At 52.6% G+C, this 13,405-nt stretch overlaps 1 protein-coding gene across 12 annotated transcripts in view; it reads right to left on the minus strand.

Annotated features, from left to right (window-relative positions):
- The window catches only part of ANKS1A (ankyrin repeat and sterile alpha motif domain containing 1A), a 127,474-nt gene that overhangs the window by 16,661 nt on the left and 97,408 nt on the right, over positions 1-13,405 (minus strand). For 7 of the 12 annotated variants that reach the window (XM_074893909.1, XM_074893908.1, XM_074893904.1 and 4 more), the window contains 7 exons: positions 10,167-10,331; positions 9,694-9,819; positions 9,410-9,481; positions 8,891-8,977; positions 8,388-8,525; positions 7,500-7,670; positions 15-6,263 (listed from right to left, as the gene is read on the minus strand). In XM_074893909.1, the coding sequence (XP_074750010.1) occupies positions 6,144-6,263; positions 7,500-7,670; positions 8,388-8,525; positions 8,891-8,977; positions 9,410-9,481; positions 9,694-9,819; positions 10,167-10,331 (879 nt within the window). In that variant the 3' untranslated portion in view covers positions 15-6,143. Of the gene's footprint in view, positions 1-14; positions 6,264-6,984; positions 7,084-7,499; positions 7,671-8,387; positions 8,526-8,890; positions 8,978-9,409; positions 9,482-9,693; positions 9,820-10,166; positions 10,332-13,405 lie in introns of those variants that run through there. The other 5 variants (XM_074893916.1, XM_074893915.1, XM_074893907.1 and 2 more) reach the window with 4 other exon arrangements.

The following is a 13,405-nucleotide window of genomic DNA, read 5'->3' on the forward strand; positions in this document are numbered from 1 at the left end:
GACAACGGGGCGAATGCGTGTCTAAGTTTGTTTATTAATTCAGTCTGTTCTAAGTTGTACAATTATGAAAACAACAAAACGACTGCTGGAAGCCCAGGAATATTTACAATCTCGCCTTGTTGTAGTGAGGTCAGTCTATGTTGTTGCACAGATTGGTTATGTTTGGTACCACAAGATGTTTTAAAATTCAGACAAATTTGAACAGATTAACAATTGTATATACAGGAAATAAAAGGAAATTCAAGTATCAAAATACAGACAGATTAAATAACATTTGTATTACAAATCAGTCCCACTGCCATACATCACAATTAGCAAAAATGTCTACATTGCAAACTGAACTCGACTGTTCTCTGCCCTGTTAGGGAATCTCAGGTTATTCTTCCATGGGTAAGAAAAATGTTTGAGCTAGATCGACTTTGCAAGAGCAGCACAGTTACTTTCTTTTTTGGGGGGCGGGGGGGGGAAAGACAGTAAGTACTGCCAATATGAGACCCAAAAGGGAGACCTTTTGCAACAAGACAGCATTGCAACCACCGTGCTTGCTCTAAAATAAAGATCTGATTGTGTGGAAATGATGCGAGCAGAAGAAAGCCAGGGGAGATTCTGCTGCTAGAAACTTCTGAAGTGGGGCAGAAGGAGCATTAAAGCAACTGACTCCACTTCAGCTGCACCCAGAACTGGACGCGTGCGGGGGGACTATTTGGCATCGGGTCTGTGTCTCAGCAGCCTGGTGAAGGAACAGACGTTTCCCTAGAGGTACATCCTGGAAGGTGCCGTATCTTCTCCCCAGGAGGGGGACAGGCACGTACCCCGCAGAAGTTGCATAATTTCTTCTAAAAAGAACGATCCCAAAGCAAGTTGAAAGACAGCTGAACAGCTAAGATTAGCTTTTTGTAAATACAAAAAAAGGATAAAGCAGCTTCAATTTGAAAAAAAAAAAAAAATCATCCCCTCCTATATAAAAAAAGACAACAACTGCATCTTAGTTTACTTCTCTGGAGTTCTCAGCCCGGACTCGTGCCATGCACAAACCACAGTCTGTGAAATACAACCCGGCCCTGCAAAGGGGAACAAGGCCCAGGGCAGCACCACCTCTTCCCAGGCCGGTAATACAGCAGATGCATTTTGATTCAAAGTCTTATTCAGCACCAGAAATTTAGGGCACTTTCCTCCAGATGCCACAAAACTCTGGAGGGAGGAAGAGCCAGAATACTGTGGAAGGGAAGGGTTAACAGATGACCGGGAGTCAGTGACTGGCATGGTCCAGGATCAGCCTCCAGCACAAGAACCTTGAGAAAACCCATCGGAAAGAAAGGGGAGATGCACTGCCCAAACGACTGCTTTGTCCGTGAAGTGAGAAAGAGTATCTGGCTAAAGAACTGTTGGATCACTAAAGACAACCACAGGATTACATGCAGGACTGGAAAGGACCACCAGGGTCACTGAACCCAGTCCCCTGAAGATTGGAGTCTTCATCACCATGTCACCTCCAAGCCAACCTTCAAAAAGCTCATGCATCAAAAAAAGAAAGGTGTCCCTCCTCCCAAGCAGAGGTTCAATTTGCAATCTCTCCAAAAAGACTTGTTGCCAACACACCAAATATTTACACTTACACCAGTATGAATTGCAACATATGCATAACAAGGAATGTTAGGTTTCCTAAATTCATCAACTTTAAAAAAAACCACCTCCACTTCCCCCTCCTCATCATTTACAGGTCTATGCCCTTGGGATTACGGTTCCCTTCTCTCCCAGCCTTACTGGTTAGAGAGACTAAATGAAATCCTGACATACAGCAGCAACTGGAGTTAAAACAGAAATTATTCGGGCATATCACTCTAGTAAAGCAGCAGGGCACCACATCCCCAACCATCACAATGCCTGTCGAGGTGGTAACAAACGGGCTGCGTTACATTTTTGCGTCTGAAGCATTAAAATCACATCCATTTTAACATCTCTCCCTGGAGGGGAACAGTAGTGTGAAAACACATCAGTCACAGCCAAAACGACTGTTAAATACTCTGGTAATCTGAAAGAAAAGTAAGCACACAGCACCTTCGAGATGGTGGTATCTGGGGATACCGGACTTAGGTGGGGGCCAAGCCATCCTCCGGTTGAAACGATTTATCCTCAGGTATGGACTGTTTCAGTGTAATGCCCAGAATTTAACTCCTTATTTGTTCATCTTCTGAAACTTGCACTAATTAAATAATGAGCTAGTATCAAAAAAGTGCTAAATCACAATGGAATATACTTTAAAAAAAAAACCCAACCCAACTCTTCAGGGCATAACTGCATTTAAAAACAAGACAGGTGCACAAGAGGCTGGAGAAGGGAGTCGTCTCCAGGTATTCAGTGCGTAAATGGGAAGAAATTGTGTCCTTGCCATAGAAATGTCAAGTACTGCAACGCAACAGTTCTCTGTAGGGGAAGGAAGCTTTGTACCATCGGTAATACTTGGCCACAACCACTCTGGGGTGAAAGATCCTTTGCAGACTCTTTTCCTTACGTTATTCCATTTGCTAGAAAAGCGTGGAGTAGCTTTGAAAACAAAGGATGCAGACTTACCCTGCAAGGCTTCTCACACTGGAGGAAGTTATTTCCAAGAATTTGGCATTCTCTACTGTTCACCCAGAATTGAAGCAAATTTAAGTACCATTAGAGATGCGCACACCACTCCCACTGCTAAGACTTTCTATTGTACTCCTTGCCGGACTGCGTGGATTCTCAGTAAATAAGGATATATATAATTTTTGTTTTCCTCGCCAAAAAACTGCAGTGCTACATTTAAACCGTGAACTGGATTTGCTCTGTATCATTTCACACGTTAAAAAAGAAACGGATCGAAAGACGTTTGTCTCAAACTAGAAAAGATGACATCGCTCTCGGCCTCGGAAGTTTCAACTTTCCTTTGCTAGAAATGGAGGGAGCTGCTTTCCTCAGCTGGTGGCTGGGATCCCTGTCCCCCCTCTGCTCTGGGAGCCCTCACCGAGCAGCCATGCACCCACTCCGAGGCAGACACCAGTGCCAGGTGATGATCTTCGTGTCAGCAGGCCACTGCTTCTTAGGTCTCTGCCCCGTTACTACATTTCCGTGGTAGGAGACAGCTGCCCGCAGATCAGCTTTGCAGAGGCAAACAGAAAGGAAGATAATGGAATGAATGATTTCCGAGTCATACAAAAACAAGTGCTGGGAAAGACGAGGCGTACGGCCCGGAGACGAGACACAGCCGTGAGGGTTACGGACACACAGTGGAAGCTCTAGTTTAGGCGGGGCTGCCTGTGATCCCAGCTGGGCTCGGACGGTCACCCTTCGAAAGGCACATGCTCTAGTGACCCGCGTTCAGGAGGTGCTGAGGAACCTGCCCTGCCCCGCCGGGGGAGCTGCAAGAGCTCAGACCCTCTGAAGTCAGGGGGGTGTGTGGGCAACTGCACGGTAAACGCTTACGCGCAGGAACTGCATCACCATCACTACCGTTGATTCAGTTTCTCTTTGAAGGATAACAAAACCCTCAGGGCACTCTTACAGCTTGGGAAGATGCTGATCAAACTCAAACCTGACCTCTTGGAGCACCGTGATACTCCACAACGCTTCGGCTGGCAGGGTGGCACGGCAGCGCTCCGGGGGGCTGTAGGTGGAGGAGCGCTGGCTCTGTGTTAAAGGGCTCCATGACATGTGAAATATCAGTACTAGACTGAGCTTTCCTTTTACCTTTTTTTTTTTTGCTTTAAGACAATCCTTTTAGTCCTCTCACTTGAGTTCTCACTAGCCTGGCCCTCGGTTTGAAGTCAGTTTGCCACTCAGTGCCATTAAGCCACAAATGACTTGGGAGACCAAACTCATTCCTGAGAAAGAGCTAAATAAAGATTTTGAAACATCAGATTTTACTGCAAGTCTGGGGAAACAGAAGCTTTGAGGCAACAGCTCTAAAACCCCCCCAAAACTCGGACAAGCCTCTTCTAGCCCCTAAATACCATGTGCAAATAACCCAGGGCTGCTCTTCTGACCTCTCCCCACTGATGCCAGCTGGTGATCGCAAAGGGAGGTTTGGGGTAAATTCTAAAAGCTGTTTTGGAAATAGAGCTTTACTGGAGATCCGAGCGCACCCTCTTCCCCATTTATGTCTACGATGCCCACCCAGACACGTCACGCCGAGGTGAGTGGGTACCTGCCGTCCACCTTTCTGCACAGCTCTCTACCACTGCCCCACCCTGACCACCAGCGCTCCAAAACTGGGCTGCGAGGGGATTCTGCCAAGATGTGAAACCCAGGGTGAGCACAGACACTCACGTCAAGGGGCACATCAGCGAGTTTCGTGCAGCCCAACAACCTCCCCACGCTGCAGCCCCTCTCCCGCTGCCCCATCTGCTCAGCCCCTCTCCCCGGGAAAGGCACAACAGCTGCTGCCGGCGAGGAGCTGGTCAGGGTCCAAGATGCAGCTTTGCCACGAGGCTGCCTGCAAGAGTTAAATACTTCATCTGTCAGGAGAGCGAGGCCGAGCGCCGGGGGTTTGCTGCCACGGTGTGGAAGTCGCAGCACCTTTCACTAAAGGGTCTTAAAACTGCTGTGAACGGAGCGAGCCCTGCACCCCCGGAGGTAGGTCAGTACGTCCCTGTCCTGTACGCGGGGGAACTGAGGTAAAGAGAAGCCAAGTTGCTTGGACACAGAGCAAGTCAGGGAGAGGCAGCACCGGGGCAGGAGTCCTGCCTCCCAACACTGTTTAGTCATCGGATCCTCCTCCTCAGTTTCATCTTGAGCTTTGCAAATGCAAGTGAAGGAACCAGGGGCAGGGCCGTGGATGGTTCATAGGGGCTTTCACGGGGCCGTGAACCGCCATACAGCATCCCCAGACCTCTCCTGGCTCTGCTCCGACCTGTGACAAGCGCCCTGCAGTCTCATGCAAATGATTCCCAGTCATATTCTGGAATTAAAAGCTGCTTCTACTGAGATACGGAGAAATGGGGATGGTTTCCCAGAGGACAAACATGCGCACTTGAGTAACAGCCAGAAAAGGCAGAGGTGCCCACTGACGCAGGGCCATCGCTAAGTGAAATCCTCGCTCTCAAGGATGGAAGGCGACAGATGTTTCAAGATCCCTATAGCCCTCATTGTGTAGACTGAAAACAAGCTTTGGGATCGGCAGCAGACTGCTTTCAATCACATTTCTCCCTTTGGCAAAAAAAAGTACAACTGCAGGAAGCCTGCTGAACGCAGCAGAGCTCTGTCTGCTTTATCAGACCTCTACAGCGCAGCCTCCAGCCCCTCTCAAACACCTTCGCAACATGGGGCTAACAACATGTGCCTTTAAAAGCTTAACCCTTTACAGTCTGCCAAGTGAGAACTACATCCATAGCTCACGAGAAGTTTGGTGAGTGTAAACAGGACTACGGGGGAGGGAAAAAAATCCTACAAGGGACTGAAATGCATGCAACCAAAACCACACCTCATCTCTGAGAGGGGACAGAGCTCACAGTGGGAACGATCACGCCCAGCGCTCCCGTCGGAGCAGGTTTTCTGCTCCAGGCTTTGAGGGGAGAGATTGTGGGCAAAGGTCCCCGTCAGGAAATCTAGTGAACGTGTGTTATTTGCAGACAGCATCACAGTGGTTAGTGTCGATTCGAACGGCAGGTAAGAAGAGGGGTGAGTTCACTGGAACAGTACGCAGCCGTGGCTCAGTCGGGAGGAAGAGGACCTAGGAGGAGGGAGTGCGTGCACCGCAGAGACAAGAGGTCTCCATCAGTCCAAGGATAAGAAGGTGAAATAGAAAAAAAGGCCTGGGGAGTGTCACGTCGCCCCAGGGATTCACAGTGCCAGAGCGAGGGGAAAGACGTGAAAATGGCAGGCGGCTTCCTGGATCCACATCTCCACGATTCCCCCAGCCTGCATCCCTCTGCACCTCCCACCTCACAGACATCTAACAGCGCGTTACCCTTGTTTCCGAGTAAGGAGAATTCACAGTGTTCAGTAGTGATCAGGTACAAAAGCCGTTTAAGTCTACAGTCTCCTAAGTGCTGCTGCCTTTGACGTAGTGCCTACGCGGGGCTCAGTGCGAGCAGCTGGAGGAAGAGGGAGTTTAGAACAGCAGACAGATCAGATCGCAAAGGCACGGTTAGACTAGGTGGACACGGGGTGTGTTTGCTTTAGAAGATAGTGGTCTCATACTTAGTGCTGAGGGTCCGCTTGGAGTCCTGTTTGGGGTCCACGACCCAGGAGACACTGGCATGAGACTGGGAGTCTTGGTCCACTTCAGGGGGCTCCAGCTAGAAAATAAGGAGAGAAAGGGCCTGTTAGGTCACCCATGCCTCTGGGACAGAACGAGCGGGGATTCAAAATACGGAGAGGCTGCTGCTCTGCCTAATGCCCATCCCAAAAGTGTGCACATGTGCGGGGAAGCAGCTCTCACTGCGGAGGCGTTCGAGTCCTTCACAGCTAAAACATGTCTAGTCACGTCAGTCTCAACCCAGCACCCTGAGATGACTTCCTGCGTTAGGTCTGCGAGCCCCTATTACCGTTAGCGACAGCTTCACTTCATCTCTCAAACAAGCATGAAAAATTGAACGCTATAAAGATGGGACTATAACAAAAAAAAGAAAAAAAAAAAAAGAGGCAGAGGGAAAGAGAGGGAGACAGCTCCTGGCAGGTGAGCTCCCATGTGATTTACTCTCCTGACCAAGCAAGGCTCTTTCATCTTGTCCTCCTAAATCAGGATCCTACAGGAAGGTTAACACCACCAGAAAGAGCAACGCAGTTAGTTGAGAGCTGCCACGCTGCATCAGCGGGGGCGGATACGAGCGGTTTGTGCCTGGGGTTCATCCGAACCCCTGGCACGGCCATGAAACGAGCAGGGAGGGAAGGCAGCAGCGAGGCAGGACACGGGACCACAGCAGGAGAGGCGGGAAGCGGGGAGGCAGGCGGGCCGGCGGCAGCTGGGGCAGCCCGGGTCGGTTCGTAATGGAAGATGGCAGGAAGGAGGGTAAAGACCTTCGCTCCGGGACTAACAGACTGCAGCGGCAGGTAGGAGGGGCGGTGTGTTGTACAGGTGTGACAGTAACAACAGCGAGTGTCGGGAGGGAGCGGCACCTGAGCGGGGGGAGCAAGCAGAACACAGACAAAAGGAGACATTAAAGGAAGGCAACGGCTTATGCAACAAAACCCAGTCTTGGCTGGGTTTGGCTACAGGGGCACTCCTGTGCTGCAAACCGCAGTTCACCTACTGATCTTACCCAGGGAAGCTGTGCTGGACCCAGCAGGGCACTTAAGCCCCGTCCCACCCGAGCTATTTCCAGCTCCGCTTGCCCGCATCCTACCAGGGGAAGCCCAACCAGGACCGTCAGCAGAGCCGCGGACGCTGCGGCGCCAGCGCTGCCCAGAGCTACACAGGCACCTTGTCCGCATCTGGGCTCCCCCCACCACCAAGGGGGAGGTTTCAGCGTGTGGTGCCCAAGAGAAATCCCAGCTCAGACCATGCAGATCGCACCCGGCCCGCACATACGTACTGCAGATTTCCTCATGCCCGCTCGCGGTTTAGGCACCGGTTTGGAAGATTTTGTTTCGATCATTTCTCCTGCTCCAGCACCCAGAGGCTTTGCTCTCTGGGCTTGGAGGGCCAGCTGGTAGGCGACCTCAAACGCCTGCCCCAACGTGAGGATGATCTCGTACGTCAGGTTCTTCGGAGAGAACACAGAAAACACGAAGCCGTTAGCTGCGTACGAGCTGCCTCGCCCCGCAGACTCCTTGTTCTCAGCACCTTGCTCTGGAGACGCAGACCTCGGCCGAGCCCATCGCCTTGCCATTAGCAGGTCGCATCCTGCTGTACCCCTGGCAAAGCTGCTGAGCTCCTGCCCCACGGGGGGAGCCAGCACCCCCGCTGCCTCCACACTCACACAGCCCCGGCTGGCGGGACCACCGGCGAGCCTGCCACAGCCCCGTGGGCATCGCAGTTTAGCAACGTTTTGCATTGTAAAGAGAAAAAGCCGAAACGTCTCATACAGCCGATTTTGCCCAAGAATAAAAGCAAGTTATGCTTCTGCTCTCTCCATGAATTAAAAGGCTGTTAAATCAGCCTATTACGCTCAACATAATTGAGAGCGTATTAGGGTTTTCTTCACGGCGTATTCCCCAGGAGGGAAAAACTCTTGCCCTGCTTTATTCAGCACTGGAGACTGCAGTAATGAAGCCAGACAAATATTCTCTTTGTCGACAGAGCTCCAAAGTAAAAGCGTTTTAAGCCAGGACTCTAAAATGAATATTTTAGGGTAGTTAACAGGTAAAAGAGCCCTAGAACAGACCCGATCCTGGTCTATGACTTGCCAATAAAGCTGAACGATGAACCCAGTGGACTGCAAAGGACTGCAGCGTGCTGGGAGAAGAGGTAACCCACTCACCACATCCACGGTGCTGAAGACGTGGCAGTAGTGGTGGCTGGTCTGCAGGTCCTTGGTGATGTAGGCGAACGTGCAGAGATCCTCGGGGTCCTGAGCAGCGCAGGAGATGTTCCGGATCTCGTGCTCAGCAATGACATTCTGCCGGGGTCAACCACAAGCACCTGTCACCCTTCTGGGGATGGCAAATACACCCGGCGAATGGTGGTCGTGGCAAGCATGTACTGGGGGCTGGGAGCAAAACAGGCCCTGGCAGGGAGGGGGAGTCTTCCAGCCAGACCGGCTCCCTCCCGTGGCAGGGATAAACGGCAACACAGTCCACAAGCAGCCAGTCTGCCAAGCCTTCGGCACTCAGGTCACCATCACCACCCCGGTGCTCTCCCATTGCCCCAGCAGCTCCTCAGGACCAGCTGCGACTTCTGGAGCCACTAAGTGTGACCTGCATCCCCCCCAGGCAGGTGGGACCGAAGGTCTTGTCCCTCCAGACACCAACTTCTGAAGCTCACCTTGTTAGAGGCGTCGATGAACTTCACCCCTTTGTATGTGATGGACAGTATTATGGTCGGGATCTTCTTCATATGCTCTGTGGATTTCTTCAGAAACAAGAACATTCAAGTGACCAGTTGTGAATAAATGTTCCCTTCTTCACCACCGCCCCAGCCCACCCCAGAGACCCCCAGGCCGCTGCCCACAAAGGCGAGTTTTGGGGGTCCTGGACCCGGAGGAGGAAAGCCTGGTGGAAGCAGAGGGGAAGGAACAGGGACCTGAAGTGACCCCAACACCCCCTTCCCCAGTGAAAACACCCACTTCTCCCTCTGCAGAGACCTTCCCACTACAGGGAAAAGTGCTGGGAGGAGCAGCTCAGCAGCGGCACAGCCTCTCAGGTGGCCTGGGCCCCTGATCTGCTCATGGGAACCTGCAGCGTTTGGGGAACCACAGCTTCACTGGGATCCCCCCATTCCCGCTCCACATCGTCCACCGCAGGCTGTGAGCGAATCCCGCCCCTGTCCCCGTGATCTCCGTACCCTCATCTTGGCACAGGCGTCCTGCGTAGACTCCGTCCCTCGGAGGTCTTTGATCAACATGGAACCCAAGTACTGTTTGGACGAGGGAGAGACGTTAAAGGCTTCAGGCAGGAAACCCCGTCAAACCCACAGCAACACCACGGCCCCGCCAGCGGCCAAGCAGCCGCGGCTGGGGAGGGACAGGTCAGCCAGGGAGGGGCAGGAAGTGTGACAACTCCAAACACAACCACCCAAGCCCAGAGCCTCCTCATCCTCACCACCCCCACAAGCCAAAAGCCACTTACGTTGGCCTCGTACCCGCAGGACTCGAAGATTAGCTTCTCTGGCTGGTGCTGCCAGTTTTGGACTGGGGCGTACGGGGCAGCCAGGCTGGGGGGGCGCAGGGTCAGCTTTGACTCCCGACGGTCCTCCTGGAAGGGAAGAAACATGGATGTGAAGCCACAACAGAGCTAATCTGGACTGAAACACGGGTCCCAGGAGGACTCTTCGCATTGATGCAGTTGAGGTTCCCAACGGCTGAATCCCACAGGGGCTGGGAGGAAGCAGCACGCCGGGGTGAAGGTGCCAGCACTCACGGAAGTGCGAGTCACCCATTTTCAAGGTGAGACTGAGGCATAAACGAGTTGCTGGCTCTAACGCTTGAGCCAGCAACAGCGTGGGAAGCTGTGCCCGACAGCTCCCTGGCTCTCCGTGCGTCGCCCCAACTCCTCTCTGGCTCCAGAGAGGGGCCCCGGGACACACAAAAGCACCCACTGACCTGTGCTTTGTAGCGCTCAGCTCTGGAGTAGGGAGCAACCTCAGTGCTGCGGTCATGTTGCCTCTTCCCAGTGTCCCCGGAGGGCAGCAGGAGATCGGCAGATCTGCCCGTGCAGGAGTCGTTCTGACTCAGGGGTGACGACGTCTGGGACATCAAGTCCTGGCACTGAAACAAGCAGACACCACAAACCACCCCCGTCAGGCTGTGCCGCAGCTGTGCCCACCCCTTGCTCCGCTCTTCGGTGCCTGACACAAAGGGTGCAACGAGCAGTTAACGGGGTCAGCTCCTGCTCTGCAGGCTCCCGCCTCAGTGCCACCAATCACACCATTTATTTTCCACATGATATCCCCGTTTTGCTCTGGGATGGTTTCAGGCAGGTATGCAGCCCTGAGCACGCCTCTGCCTCCCGTGAGCTCACCCCAGGAGGGCAGGAGACACACCGAGCTGTGGGCAGGGTGTTTATTGAGGAACAGGCTCTGCTAGAGCACTAAGCAAATCACTCAAAAGCCGCTGACGATCAGCCACCCCAGGAGAAAAGCCCTGGGAGCCCAGCGAGAGCCCAGCCCAGATGCCTGACAGCCTGGCTCTTACTGCAGGCAAGATTTGCTGCCTGTACGTGCCAACCGGCCCGGCAGACAATGCGGGAAGCTCACAGCTGCAACACGCATTAGTCCTATTCAACGGACTTGCTTAATTTGCCATTGACGTCCTTCCGCTCCCCACGCCGGAGCCAGGCGCTGGATCGCACCAGCTGTAGCACCAGGAAATGCTGCAAATGGCCCATTCTCTCACACAGCCTCCCCGTCCAGCATATCAATCAGTGGATGCTGCACCAAAGGACTCCTCTCCCCCCTCCAACCACCCCGCCTGTAGTCTCATCGGTCTCAAGAGGACGTTTCAGAGAAGTGCAGATCCTCAGATGGCTGCTGCCCGTTTGGGCTTTTGTTGTCTGAAAAAGGGGGCGGTGGAGCAGCAGAGTGAAGGTGCAGGGTTTGTATGTGGCACCTTCCCCGCTCCCAAGCACCCGCTCCCGGTGTGGTACCAGTGTGAACCCTTTTTTTTTTAACACCTGAACCCCAATTCCTAAAAAAATCCAGTGTGAGCAAGCAGGGCACAGCAGCCCAACTCGCTTCAGCTAAGACTGTTTTGGTTGAAAAGCCTTGGGAATCCAAGGCAAGAGGGAAGAGCTCTCCAGCAGGGCAAGGACCAGATGTTTGGGAGGGGAAACTCCAATCACTCCCAATTCCCGCTCCAGGAAGCTGATCTGCAAACACCGGGAGGAAGCAGCACGAGACGCTCGCGCTCCGTGGCACGCTGCCCTGCTCCCAAGCTCGCAGGTTCGCTGCAAGCTCCACGGGTTTTGCCAAACTCAGCTCTCAAATGTTGGTTTTCAGGAAGAACGGTGAAGGCGACAGCTCCCTGCCCGTCCAACCCTGATAAAGAAGGGCCTGACATCCAAAGGCTGCCACTCTTGCTGCAAAAAAAGTCAACACCCACAAATCACGTCGAGTGCTATTTGGCAGCGAGAGCTCTAGAGAAGCCCAGGGAGACCCATCTCAGAGTCCCAACCAGCACGATGAAAACACCAGGTCCCAGCTGCATCCCATGGCCCCAGCTGAGCCACGTCACATTCCTGCCTGCGGGAAGGCTGCCGGCGTTCTGGCCAGGAAACGAGGGGAGGAAACGCAGCTCAGCGTTCCCCTTCGGTGCAGGGCACAGCGCTGGGGGTAGCGCCCTGCTACCTGCATGGAGGCACCTGATCCAAAGGAGCTGCCTGAGCATTCCCCATGCATCCAGAATTGGACCTGCAAGGGCTGAATATTACCTTCCCCCACTCATTTCAATAGCAGGGTCATGCCTGTGCGAGTGTTTGCTGCTTGGGTCACTGCTAAGGTGAAGAGCTGAACGGTACAAATGGCCACGTTAAGATTTCTTGCAGCACTGATGTGTTTGCACGCTTCAGCTTTGTTTTGCACAGGGAAGATGGAGTTTGACCCGCGAAGAATCATAGAATGGTTTGGGTTGGAAGGGACCTCAAAGATCGTCTAGTTCCAACCCCCCTGCTATGGCAGGGACACCTTCCACTAGATCAGGTTGCTCAAGGCTCCATCCAACCTGGCCTTGAACCCTTCCAGGGATGGAGCATCCACAACCTCCTTGGACAACCTGTTCCAGTGCCTCACCACCCTCACAGTAAAAAACTTCTTCCTTATATTTAGTCTAAACCCCTCCTCCCTCAGCTTCCACCCATTACCCCTCGTCCTACCATTACAGTCCCTTGTACAAAGTCCCTCCCCAGCCTTCTTGTAGGTGCCCTTCAGGTACTGGAAGGCCACTATGAGGTCTCCCCAGAGCCTTCTCTTTTCCAGGCTGAACAAGCCCAATTCTCTCAGCCTGTCCTCACAGGAGAAGTGTTTCAGCCCTCTGATCATCTTGGTAGCCCTCCTCTGAACTCGTTCTAACAGTTCTATATCCTTCTTGTATTGGGGGCTCCAGAGCTGGACACAGTATTCCAGGTGGGGTCTCATGAGTGCGGAGTAGAGGGGCAGAATCACCTCCCTCAATCTACTGACCCCGCTTCTTTTGATGCAGCCCAGAATCTGGTTGAAAAAGGAATCTGGTTGAAAGAAGAAAACTAAGGGTTGGTAAACTCGTCTACCGCTTCAGCGAGAGCGCGTCTGTCCAAACACACGGTGATGTTTGCTGTTGTGGGGCCCAGCCAGAGCACAATTTGTACAGCACGACGCCAAATTTGTAATCTGTTTTCATTCTGCCCAAGTGCTCCAGGTGCTCCGGCCAAGTCAGAGCCAGCCGGGCTGCTACATTTCCCAAACTCTGCCTGACCATGCCCGGAGTGGGAGTACTGGGCTCTGCATCATCTCCAGCAGCAGCCAAGGTGCATCCATGGGAACTGTTTAACACAAAACACTCCCTCCTCCGCACAGCCAGATGTGCAGTTGCCTCAATGCTTCAAGAACTTTCTTCCTAAACCACCAAGTATCTGAGAACCAGAAGTAACCCAAGCTGCCAGGTCAAATCGATTTGTTTTAATAAGAAAGAAGCCATTTAGGTTTTACCCTTTCCTGTTTTTAAAAAGCAATGCAATTTTCAAAGATTACTCTCTGTGCTGATTACTCTCAATACTTACCTTCAAAGGAATTTTAACTTAAATATTGACATTTTTTCCCCCTTTTTTATTGATTTTGCTAGGCAGAATTTCCTGTCTGTGAAAGCAGCAG

This window comes from Strix uralensis, chromosome 24, assembly GCF_047716275.1.
Source record: "Strix uralensis isolate ZFMK-TIS-50842 chromosome 24, bStrUra1, whole genome shotgun sequence".
In the NCBI taxonomy this organism is placed as follows: domain Eukaryota; kingdom Metazoa; phylum Chordata; class Aves; order Strigiformes; family Strigidae; genus Strix; species Strix uralensis.